At 35.9% G+C, this 12803-nt stretch overlaps 2 protein-coding genes across 6 annotated transcripts in view; one reads left to right on the top strand and one right to left on the bottom strand.

Moving 5' to 3' along the window:
* Nucleotides 1-1658, bottom strand: part of LOC106137146 (dual specificity tyrosine-phosphorylation-regulated kinase 2) — a 131910-nt gene extending 130252 nt beyond the window's left edge. The window contains exon 1 of the mRNA XM_013337917.2: nucleotides 517-1658. Within this exon, the coding sequence (XP_013193371.1) occupies nucleotides 517-1299 (783 nt within the window). The 5' untranslated portion in view covers nucleotides 1300-1658. The remainder of the gene's footprint in view (nucleotides 1-516) is intronic.
* Nucleotides 1659-2685: 1027 nt separating this feature from the next.
* The window catches only part of LOC106137155 (transmembrane and coiled-coil domains protein 2), a 30116-nt gene continuing 19998 nt past the window's right edge, over nucleotides 2686-12803 (top strand). Inside the window, exons 1-2 of one of the 5 annotated variants that reach the window (XM_060951523.1) lie at nucleotides 2686-2886; nucleotides 12472-12706. In XM_060951523.1, coding sequence (XP_060807506.1) covers nucleotides 12548-12706 — 159 coding nt within the window. In that variant the 5' untranslated portion in view covers nucleotides 2686-2886; nucleotides 12472-12547. Of the gene's footprint in view, nucleotides 2887-3149; nucleotides 3373-3422; nucleotides 3795-12471; nucleotides 12707-12803 lie in introns of those variants that run through there. The other 4 variants (XM_013337931.2, XM_060951526.1, XM_060951525.1 and 1 more) reach the window with 4 other exon arrangements.

Below are 12803 nucleotides of genomic sequence, written 5' to 3'. Positions count from 1 at the left end.
GCGGATGGAAAATTTATTTAGTGAAAGCAGAGCTTAACAAGAGTAGGTAATGTGAGATGAATAAAAATTTTACATATGTATTTATCTAGCGAACGATGCGTATTTATTCACTGAAGCTATGTAGAATTTGAAAATAAATATATTCACACATACCGACTATTTAGAAAAAATAAACAAAACATTGTCTTTGGTATATAGGGAAACGAAATCATGGCGGGGCGGGGTGTGGCCAGCTGATCGGCAGCTACGCACACAGCTGCAAATGTTTACAAAAAACGCTGTTTATTGATTTTCTTCCGGTTCCCAACCACGGAACAGGTGTTTACGTTGCACTCATTATCGTTATCAAAAGGTAGGCACAACCAAAATTTCAAATGCGTCATTTGTAACAATAATAATTATCTTTGAAGTGTACGTAGGATACCTACATAGAAAAGAAAACTTGTACTTCTAAAACTCAGTGAAGAATAAGAGATTAATGAAAACAATGTCTGATGAGAATGATAACGTACTAACCTTGATTCCGGAGCGTCCCTGTTGCTTCAGCAAAACATTCTCCGGCTTCATGTCGCAGTGAATGATCCTATTCTTGTTCAAGGCGTGGAGACACTGCAGCAGGCTGTGCGAGAACTTGCGGACCAGCTGCAACGAGAACCCTTGGAACTTGTTTTTCTTTATCAGCTCATATAAATTTATCGATAACAGCTCGAAAGTGATACACGTATGATTTCTAAACGTGAAAGAATCAAACATATGTATTACGTTCATAGTATTATCTTTATCCTGCTCACGGAGATGCTCCAGTATGCGAATCTCTTCCTGTGCCTGGCGGTGGAAACGTTTCTCATTCCTCACCATTTTGAGAGCTACATTCTCACGTTTTTTGTGATCATACGCTTTCACCACTTGTCCGAAACTGCCTTTACCGATAACTTTGAGCACCTCGTATCTATACGCTATGTGGTCGTGCGGTATGTGTATGTATGAACCCTGCTCGTTGTCATATTCGCAATTGTTTGGGAAGCCCACGAGCCCGGGCCGTTTCTTTGCGTTCGCGCCTATGAAGTACACTTGAGGGTAGTCGAATATCTCGCGGTGTTCGTAAGGTGTCAGTTTATTCATGTAGAGCTTCATGACCTGTTCAGGACTGGCGGCGGCGGCTGGCGGCCGCTTGTCGGGCGGCTGCGCGTTGGTGGCCGGTGGAGCGGGCGGACCCGGCTCCAGCGGCGGCAGCGCCCCGTCCCGGAGCAAGGCGCGCCCGAACGCGTGCGCGCTCCCTAGAGGCATGTCTCCGGTCATGGCCGTGCGGCCGCCGCCACCTCCGCGCACTTCGGTCGCCGTGGCCGAACCGACCCACGTTCGTTCGCACACACCACTGCACCTCACTGCACTTGCACTCGATGTCGGCGCCACTCTGGCACACTACACGACATTTCACATCGACCGGGAGGAGCGAGACCCACGCTTCCACTTATGCGGGCACATTCCGTCTCGGCAACGATACGATGGAGCCGCGGTTGCAGATAATACCGCGCGTCGCAAACGTGAAACGCAAACAAAGACCCCTTCCTTGCAGGCGACCCGACGACAAACCAGAGAGAAAATAGAAACGGCCGCCAGAGTCATTGAACCGCTCGCTACCGCACAATGATCGCGAGTGCGAGTGAGAGGGAAATATGACTAAGCACTTGAGAAATATTGCCACTAGGTGGCGCAACCTCGTTGAGCAAACCGAAGAGTATTATGAAAGACCTATAGTGATAGACTTCCTAAAAAATGTTATAGTAGTCTAACACAATCTGTGTAATTTGTCCCGTAAAAAAAAAAAAAAAAAAAAAAAAAAAAAAAAAAAAAAAAAAAAAAAAAAAAGTCTCAATGTTGTTCCTGGATGTATCTTTATACATTATACTTCCCGTATTTGTCCCTCACGGGGTAGATATAGAGAATAGTCATGTGACTCATGGGCTAACTTTAAATCGCCTTATAATGAAAAAAAAAAAGAAATTAATGGACTCTAAAGAGGGCTCTTAACCATTTTGTAATTATCCTTGCTACTCATCTGCGATTTGGTCCTCGTCGCGGTCACATGCGCTCTCTTCATTCATTTCGTGACCGTTACCGTGATTTCACTTGCAACCAGTGTAGACAACTTTCAACTATCCAAGAAGCATTCAAAATGTCCACAATTGAATTTTACTTGTGGATGATGAGATTCCAAATTGTGTACTTCATTTTATAATCATAAAATTCGTTAGTAAATATATCACTGGATATTAAGAATAAAAATTGTTTCAATAATGTGTAGCGGGGGCGACAAAAAATGAATGAAATGACCAATGGGAATATCTTCCGCCAGGCTAGGTGTTATACCTACAAACAAACATACATACATATAGGTATAAGATGCATCTTTGTCCTATGTTGATTAGTTGACCTCACTCGCTTCTTGGTTTTCAAATTCAAAAAGATGGATGAAGAAATGTTATCTAGCTAGATTTATATCTGCACTATCTATAACATTATTAAGAAAATCAACCCAAAAAATAACAATTCCAAATTATGAAAGAATATCCAGTAGTAATTTCAATTTCATGAATACGATTTTATAGATTGGGTCTTTAATAATACTGTTTTTTTGTCTATGGCCGAAGAATAGTGAACGCCATCTATCGAGATTGCTCGGAATATGACAGTCAAAATGAAAAAATAAAATCAGTGCATTTTACACCCATCCTACACGTCTTTTCTATATCACAATTATTGTAATAATTGGATTGTTGTTCACGGCTATATTATTTTAGTGAATAATGTACTACAGAAAGACTGTCGTGCAACAAGAAACCTATTGAACGTGGGGATAAGTGCTGTGCCAAAATTAAATTTTATGTAAGTGTACAGTGTTAATATTTGCAAAATTTACAGGAATATTTAGATATTTTCATAGTAAGTCTTATTATCATTAAAAACAATAAATAAAAACAGTATCATAAAGATATTGTTTTAAGTTCAATTCCATTATCTGTTGCTATCGTGCCAGTAATGTTTTTTATTTAAATTATGAAAATATTTTTATACTATTTTTCTGTATCCAATATTCACAGTATATTTTATCGTGCCGTACTTGATGTAATTACTAATTTTACTATCGGCATTCAGTACGTGATGATATGCGAACAATAGCCGATACGTCATTACACGATACAAGAACCTTTCAAGGCAGTGTAAGGCACTTATGGTGAGCTTATTGTGGTGTAAAATACCCACTTCCTCGTTTGATGGTTCACCCAAGGCCTGTGTATGTGATTTGCGCGTTATTTGGCAGGCTTCCAGTGCATCTGTAATGGTAGTGCATTCAGATTTGACAAAAGAAATGCAAGTATTTACCAAGCCTTTGTTTATTTTTTTAATGTTGAATGAGTCACTCCTCTGCTATATGTGAGAGGTTAATTTATGATCTGTATTAACAGATTCTGACTCACAAGATAACATTAGCTTTTGTAGTGTAATTCAAGTTGAATCTGTTAATGTGAACAAGATTTTTACTAATACTAAGAGTGTGCTTTGTGCTTAAGATTGTTAAAATACATACTAGACACACAGAAGTGAGTAATCTAACAAAATTAAATTGTTAAAAATTTGTGTCTTGTTGATTGTGCTATCTTCTGTCATCCAGTGGCTATCTTATTTGTCAATAGAACAGCTGATCATGTAAAATGTAAAATAAAAATAAATAAAAACATAACCTGTACCAAGAAAGAAAATAATTATTGTATCTTCAATAATACATTAATGAGGTAAGTAACTAACTAACTACATTTGCATATTTTGGTTATAAGTGTTGTGTTTATTGAATTATCATATGTCATTCTCTCTACAAAATATTCCATTGCAATTCTGTAAAACTACTGAAGTTAAAAGCTATGTACTTACATAAGTCCATAACTAATGCACCATCACTTCCAAGACAGAGCAAAATTGTTTTGTAATTTTCCATAATTTAGTTAATTTCAGTGTATTGAAAACATGCTGTGTTAACCATTTTAATTCTTCACTTTAGTGTAGTCTGTGCTTCATTACTGGTTATAAAATACTAGCAGTTTGCACCTTTATAATATTCATATAGATGATGTTTTTTTCTTAGTTGAGAGACAATAGTAGAAAGTATAAAGGATGGTTTATGATGAAATTTAGTACACAAGTAGAATATATATATAACCTGGAATAATATTAAGTACTTTTTATCTGGAAATTCCCACTGAGGTGAAGATTTGTAGCACAGCTAGTTTAAAATTATTTTTGACTTGATCCCCACACAGGTTATCAAGTTAGCAATACAATTTATGCACTTTGTGACTGAAGGCCCTACATATTATAACATCTGAGTTGCTAATCATACTTTCCTGTGCCAAAACAGTTATTTTGAAAATAGAACAAAATCCATTATTATTAGTGTCAATTAGCTACTGTAACAGATAGATGAACTTATTATTATACTTCTATTGCTTTATATGGCCAGGTTTATTTTCCCCAGACAGTGATATCATAGTGTGTGCCAGCCGTTTCTATTCCCTTAAAGATTGTAAAAGTCAATCAAGGGAAAGGCACATTTATTTGGGATTCCTTTTTGAAGCCATGAGCTAGCAACCTGTCACTTTGAATTTGAATCATTGGGCCATGAAGATAACATGGCATTTCAGTTTTTACAAGACTGTTGGCCCTGTCTAGCTCGTATGGTATAAAGACGTGATTATGTGTGATGTGCATGTGTATGTATACTTTTCTATGTGGCTCACATACATACATAAACTATATCATTTATGACATTGTAAACAAATATTTCAATGTAATGCATTCTTGGAATCCACTGATTAGGCATAACTGGCTTGGTGATTGTGGGCGTCTGATAAGATAGCTAGTAATCCAAGTCCATTCTGTACTTACTATTGTTTTTGTCTGACCAGTACAAAATTGGTGTAAGTGGGTTTATTTGAATGCTTTATCGGTTTATGATTTTAATGATTTTTTGTAATTACCTGACTTAGTCTGGATTTTGGTGATAGGCAGACCTAGAATCCTCTATATGGAGAGTGTAACTGGGTCCAATGTCAAGAGGATGATAGATACATACTTAAAAATATGCCTCTTTCCCGGAGGGGCATATTTATTTTTTATAGTTTATACCAGTAGAAATAATAGACTATGTAATTTATAGACGTATGGTATGTCTATGATCAGACACAAAAACTTTGATGAAACGTTCCCACCTTACTATCACAATACAAAGTCCAATTAACTGTTACGTAAGTACGTGTGTAAAATTTTACTAGTTAAAAATTTATTACTCCTAAATATAAATTATCTTTATTTAAGTTATGTGTGTTGTGATGATATAATTGATTTTAAAAGATGTTTCTTGAAACATAGACCTGTCAGATTGTCTAGAATACGGAAAATTAATTGACAAGATGCAGAATGCAGGGATCGTGACAAGTGAAAAGACCTAGCCTCTACCTATTGCACCGCGAAAGAGGCATGAAATTATGTATACATATGTATATGTAATATCCTTTAGTTATTCTAGGTCGAACTTACCTACCAGGCTTAGTGACATCCGGGTTCAGTCCGAACCAGGCTAATGGCAAACATTCTAAAAACTGTCCAAAACCGGGAAATGAGATGAAATTATGGTCAGTCCGGTCGGCGACACAATAGACCGGATCTCGTTGGCAGGAAAAGTGCAATTAGTTCGAGCGAATGCATTTATACCTATTATTATAAATGCTAGACTAACTCTGGTGGTACTAAATACTATGTGCCTATAGGGATATTGTGCTATATTATAGACATAGACATATAATCATGTATTTATCCCTTACGGGGTAGACAGAGCCAAAAGTTTTGAATAGACGGAAAGACCACATTCAGCTGTATGGCTTAGTGATAGAATTGAGATTCAAATAGTAGAGGTTGCCAGCCCATTGCCATAAAGAATCCCAAGTTTTTTCTACGCAGTTGTAAAGCTGTCAAAATATAAGAATTGAGATGCGAAATGAAAACAAAACGTGCTACAACGTTGTCACAGTTGTCACAAAAGAAGACTTCACATTCACTAGTACTTACCACTGATTTATTTATGTACACAAAATTATATACAGGAGCATTTAATACAGTAATTCTAGTACAAAGGTGCTACTTATTTCAAAAGAAATCTCTTCCAGTAGACCCAATGATTTATCTTTGTGAAACTCCTCCGTTACGACGGACTGATAGACAACGCACAGCCCGAACTGCTGAGTCTAGAGACTTGAAATTTGGTATTTAGGTTCATTATGTAGTCCAGAGGGTACACAAAGGATTTTTCGAAATTCCCTTGGGAACACGACTTTTTGTTTTCGCAGGCGGGGGTGCCGCGAACGTCCTCTATAGTAGTAGTCTTTATATTTTTCCGAATTCTAAAGTTTACACAAAGTTTTGTATGGTTTTTTTTCTAGATTGTCGATACTCGTTCTTGATGATTGTAACTAAGCCTCTCTTTGATAGCTCTATGCCTTGTCATTATATTATTGTACACTTGAAACATTGTTTTTGTAGATGTCGTCAAAAAATTGATTATTTTTTTTTTCAGTTTTTTAGCAGCAGATTTTATTGCGTTTTAATCAGAAACTAATAATTATTTCATTAGAACATACTGTGATTGTTTTAGGTTTAATGTAAGAATGCGCTTTATCTTCATGCTGTTTAGTCAGTACTCAAGGTGAATCATCGTACGCAGCTCATTCATTGATTATAGAGTTACAAGTCTATGTATTTTAATAAGCAAAGTTAGAAAAAAATCGTTTGGTGTTCGGTTTCATAATAATCCGCCTGACGTATAAATTATTCTAAATTTTAACTTTTTATGTTGTTTCAATGTCTGAGCTATAATACTGCAAAGTTTTATGATAATTAAAAGTTTTTGCGTGAAAGAATAAGTAACACATCTTTACCAACTTTCACATTTAAATTGTTAGAAGGATTCTTAGGATTCAGCAAAATTCCAAATATTTAAAAGAGATACAAATATTAGATATTAATATTAAAAAGTAGAAGTTACACACGACTTTTATAATTTTAATTTTATTAAATTGGATGGATTTGCTAAGACAAATAACGATACAAATACTACAAAAATCATGTTTTTCCTTTCAATTTATCTCTGTTCGCCAATTAAATCTATGGAGCTGTTATTTATAATTGCTTTTTGCCAGTCTTCGTTTTTCCATTGATGTGACCTAGGCTTTAGTCGTAGTCACGTGAAACCCCAGGTGTTGTGCTGTTAGGCAATGCCGTGATACGATTAATTGGACTGGCAGTAGCTATCCTACCTAGTAATTGTAGTCTGCATGCGGCCTGTTCAAGTTTTATTATGTCAGATAGAAAATCTATGCAGGCTATTCTGAGAAGTCCTTGGAGATAAGGACTTTGTTTCATACGAACTATTACCTAGTGAAATAGTATTATAGCTCCAGTTATCGAAACTATTTATCTTTAATCATGAGAATTTTTATTAGAGCTGACTAATAAATAATTCCTTTGGATTGATATGGAACTTAATTATTTTGTTGAAATACAAAGTGACCTTTTCCATTGATGTTATTTATACATATGTGTAGACATGTATTGAATATGTAAGAGATGTGCTAAAGAAAAATAAATTATTGTACCGTCCCGTGACCCTTATCAGCCCACCGCTACGCTGTTATTGTTTAGTGCAGAACCAAAGCCTTCAAAAGACAGGACGCTCAAAGAGGTTTCCCGCATTAAGCACCCCAGACTCGCTATTACCTTCGTAATTATTGTTTCTGATCACAACACTTACGCTTCAGGCTATATATATTATCCATTAAGCACCGGAGGCTTCTTCCAATAAACTCTTGTCATCAGTGCTCGTTGCAGACAATCCGCTTTCGTCGGACAATGACGGTACTGGTTGACGTTCCGCTTTCTAACGTCCGGTCACTTCTGCTGTCACATTTCATAATGTCACGCCGGCTGCATGCTGATTTTGTTTGAGTAAACAAAATAGTACTCACTAGTATATACTATTTCTTATATGTTCTCATATGTTCTGTGCTAGTGTTGTAATAGTTGAACTTTTACTAGATTTTATACCCATTTTATGCTCCTGTGAGATTGCTAGTAAGCTTATGTTTGAACTCGGATAATTAGCTACGAGTATATTCATACTAAATATTACCAAAATCTAGTCAGCGGTTTGGCCGTAAAATCGTAAGAGACAGACATATTTTCGCAATTTTAGTATGGAAATTAAGTCTATTATAGTTATAAAACAGATTTAATCACCTCAATTTAATCGCCTCATTATAAAGTAAGAAATGGATTAATAAAACCACCAATGGTATTTTTCTGCCAAAACCACAAGGCCATCAGCTTATAAAACATAAGAAGGAATAAAGAACAAAAAACTCGGCTTGTAATTATTTTTCTAAAAGTGTAGCACTTTGCAAATGAGGCTAGTGATTTAAGATAGATTTAACGATGTTAAAAAAGAACGACCATAATTATATAGTGCTCTCAATATCCCTTCATGCATACTTGACTTATTACAATCGTTAGAAATAGACATATAGTCATTCCTTTTATTGTTACTATTTTTTCTTCCTAACCAATGACTCGAATATTCCGGCCGATTGACTACAATACTCACTGATATTAATGATCGATCCCTCTAGCTATAGGTAAAATCTGAGTCTAGACTGACTGTTTTTTTCCTTTTATGTCCCAAATTATAGACTTAGATTCAGCATTAAATAGGCATTTTTTTACTTTGTTTTGCGTCTTATGTCGTAGTATTTAGGTTGATTTCGCCTCGGATGGTAGATAACCCTTTGGGGTTTGAAAGGGCTAGACAGCTCAGTAATAGACCGTGAATATTTTACGGGTAGAGCTTCTGGTGCGGTCAATTTCTTCGATTGCTATTGCCATTCCATTTCCCACTCTTTTCGGTAACGATATTGGTCTTTTTGGTAACAAATACTACTATAGCTTCACATGATTATTATAATTATAAAACGCAAAAGTAAATGATTGACTGAATGATCTGTCAAAGCGCAGCTCAAACTACTGAACCGATAGAACTGAAATTTGGCATGCACGGGATTTTTCGATTTACGCGAGCGAAGCCGCGGGCTCTAGTTAAAATATAAAAGGCATGCCTAAATTTGAATAATATGTTCCATTCTTTTTGTGAGGCTTTTATTTCATATGTTTTAATCATCTTCCTACAAAAGTCAGGTGGGCTGGGTACTGCGAATTATGATGATCACAAAGTATCTTGACGTGACTGACATGTCATACATAAATTATCCGTTTATAAAAACATATGCAAATTCCCAGGGCCTGAGCAAAAACTTTTATCCATAAAACGGTCAATTTTTTCTTCAAATTATTAATTCGCTAAACCCACGTCCTTTAGAGCGTTCAACTGACAGACACTAGTAGTACATTATTACTCATGTATCGACATGGTTACAGCGTGATTTGCTACCATTTTGATATCTGGGTCATGAACCGGGTAACGATGATTCGATTCGGTACTCGTCACCAATGATTCGATGAACCTCTCAATAGTGGGAGGGAGTTGATGATACATTTGATTTATCTTAGAAACCTGATTTGCTATGATTGATGAAATCGGGGACGTCACCCTAAACTTACGAGCTTGCATGAACAGAGTGATGAATGTGGTTGAAGCGAACAAAGTATGCAAGGATCGTGGCTAGTGGAAAGATCTAGTCTCTAATTGCCCCTAAACATGAAATCTGAATTATATTTCTATTTTTTAAGTCTTTACCGGTACCAAAAATATAGAGAGGTTCTTAATCCAAAAAGAGACAATTAATTTCTTTTTGGATGTATGAACTTTTCGGCATCATCATATGTGTGCCCCAATTTTTAAAAACTTCTATATAAATCTTTTATGGACTTTATAAAGTAGAATTGACAGTTATAATATCGTTTCTTTCAATAAATTTCATACTCATTCATAGTTATATAACTGTGGTTCTTTATTGGGTATAAATTGTCAATTCCGATAATTATAGTATTATCTTTTTGTTTGGATGTCAAAATCGTGACACTCTGTCATTTCAGTAATCTGGGTCGTGAACTCTTGGCCGTCTGTATGCAAATGATTCAAGGATCGTGTAGATCGAGACATAATGATTGATGTTTAGTTATTATAATACGGGCGGTGCGTGGCGAAGCCTAGAAGAATTAAATTTGGCATCGTTTTGTTTCTCTCAATCTCAATTCCGTCATCAAATAAGAGATCTTCGCGTTTTGTCACTCATGGATCTGTCAACCATGTAAGTTATAAAGACGTAATATATGCGTTTACAGTAAACAAATTAATTATAAAAGACAAATTATTTTTTTAGTTATCCTTATATAGGCATAATCTAAAGAATAATTTTAGGAAATTGCTAAGTCTTGGCCTTAAGCTAACATCTACATTCGTCATATTTTTTTTATTCTTTTATATTAGAAAGGGGCTTTTTCACGCAGTTACTGTGTCACCCCAGTTAGGTTATTCGTCATATCGAAACGTTAATATCGCAACAGTTTTAATACAAAGTCGGTAAGCATATCTGTAAGCAACGTGGTACAACAGTTAACTGTTATTAGCAAGTTATACAGAACTACATACATGTAGGTACTGTTATTTTTGCACATGTATTAAGTTCGCTGATTCACCGTGTTTAACCGGCAGTGTGAATGTAAATATACATCTTTGGTACAATGAAAAAACAAATACTAATGATTAAAGAAAATTAAATTTGAATTTAACTTTAGCTTATGTTCCAATTGATACATAGTTTTACTATACTGTTAAAAGATTTAGCGAAGTTAATTTGTAGACTGTCTAATTGACACATTCAATTGTAACTTGTACTGTCATGTAAAATAATGTTATGGAAATGATGTATTATTGCCAAACGTACCTACTCGCCATACTATTATATTAATCGTCGTTACAACATACAGAAATCACGCCTCTTTCCCGGAGGCTACATTTTTCAGCTAACCGCGATCCCTACTCCCTATTTCGCTTCATCCACATTCGTGCAAGCTCGTGTTTCGAGTACTCTGTTGTGGTTGCAATCACCATTCGACATGCAATATCTGAAATGCATTGTTCCAAATAAACAATGCAATTTATTAACTAACCAATAGCCCATTAATCATTAGTTATTATAACAGGAAATTGGGAGCGAGTCTGGTTGAGTCATATATTCCCTTCCTCTCTCTGCGATAACCCGCCGACTTACAGTTGTCTGACTGTGAAGTGAACCGAGGAGATTGGAGTGATTACGCAATTTGGCCGGGTTATCGGAACGTTTGGCATACTAAGCATGCAGATGTTAAGGGTCAGATGGAGCTATGTGGGTTAAATTATAGTAGAAACTATAAGTCGATTTGAATTACAATGCTTAGGAGTAACTGTATTTTTTTCTATTGTTTATTGAGTAGGCACAGAATAGTTTTGCCAGTCATTAAGTATCTACCTTTTAAATTAATTATACTTCGGCACACATTATTCAGTTGCTTATACTCGGTATAGTTAAGTTTAACTTGATAAAGATTTTCTCTTTTATTTGATGTAGTCTCTTCTAGCCTTTTTGTTAGATTTGGAATAAAACATATCACAACAAACCTTGGCACAGTAAAAATGTTACTTTCCAGAAATATTTTGAAATGCCCCTAGATATCAAGTACAAGTAATCCTGGTTTTTTCTAGTGATATTAGCATATTTCTTTTTAAACCAGTCTGAAATATGCATGTTTCATTATTCTAAAAATAGGCCGTTTAATACTTGATGCGTCCTTCGCAACTTTCCGAGGCAGGCTATGAAAAATCCATATCTTTCTAGGTTTATTGGCGTACATAGTCATCAGTACAATGACCTAATACCTACTGCCGTCCATGTTGAATTATAGGCTTGATAAATATAATTTATCGACGTAGAAACATCAGTCGCTACATTGAATTAATATGTGAGTTTCGAACTATAACCTTCCTGCGATAATTGTTGAACTTAATAACATATTAGATAAGTTTTGTGATGGTATTATTTTATTCTAAAGTGTTTTAGCATAAGATTAGTCGTAAGATCTACTAGAGAGAAATAAACGTGGTGAAACTGTCTTTAAACAATGTACCTTTTTCTAATCTTTGTCTCAGGATTTGAATGCTCTTCGCCTGTGACCTCAGAGTGTGAGAAAATGAATTTTTAATACTCAGTAGAAGTCATTTTTATAGCATAAATAATTTTAAAAGATTACTGTGACTTTTGTTAAGTGAATCGAATATATACAAACACATTATCAATTATAATTGTTATTAATAAAAGCAGTAACTCATTCAAGAAAATTAACAAAATCTCACAAAAAAACTCTCAATCTTTCCAGATAAACACCGAAATGGACGAACCGATCGCCACTACCATACTATGATTTCATACGGCTCCATCATCTAGATGGTAAGATGGACACGCTGCACGTGAGCCACCACCACAGCAAGGGCTCCAGCCGCAGTCAGTCGCCGTCCACGGGCGAGCTGGCGAGGGACCCGGCCGTGGTCACCGACGACGCCGTCATCAGGTCCAGGGTGCAGTCTCCGCAGACGCCGCACCATGTTGTCAGTGTGAGTTATGTTATGTCCAATAGTTTGGTCTAGTCATTATTCTACCATTCATTGGTCCGCCAAGATTCCGGTCATACACTATCACACCACCGATTAT

This window comes from Amyelois transitella, chromosome 25 (genome assembly GCF_032362555.1).
Source record: "Amyelois transitella isolate CPQ chromosome 25, ilAmyTran1.1, whole genome shotgun sequence".
NCBI classification, from domain to species: Eukaryota; Metazoa; Arthropoda; class Insecta; order Lepidoptera; family Pyralidae; genus Amyelois; species Amyelois transitella.
The sequence above is the reverse complement of the archived record's forward strand: the minus strand, read 5'-3'. Positions and strand labels throughout refer to the sequence as shown.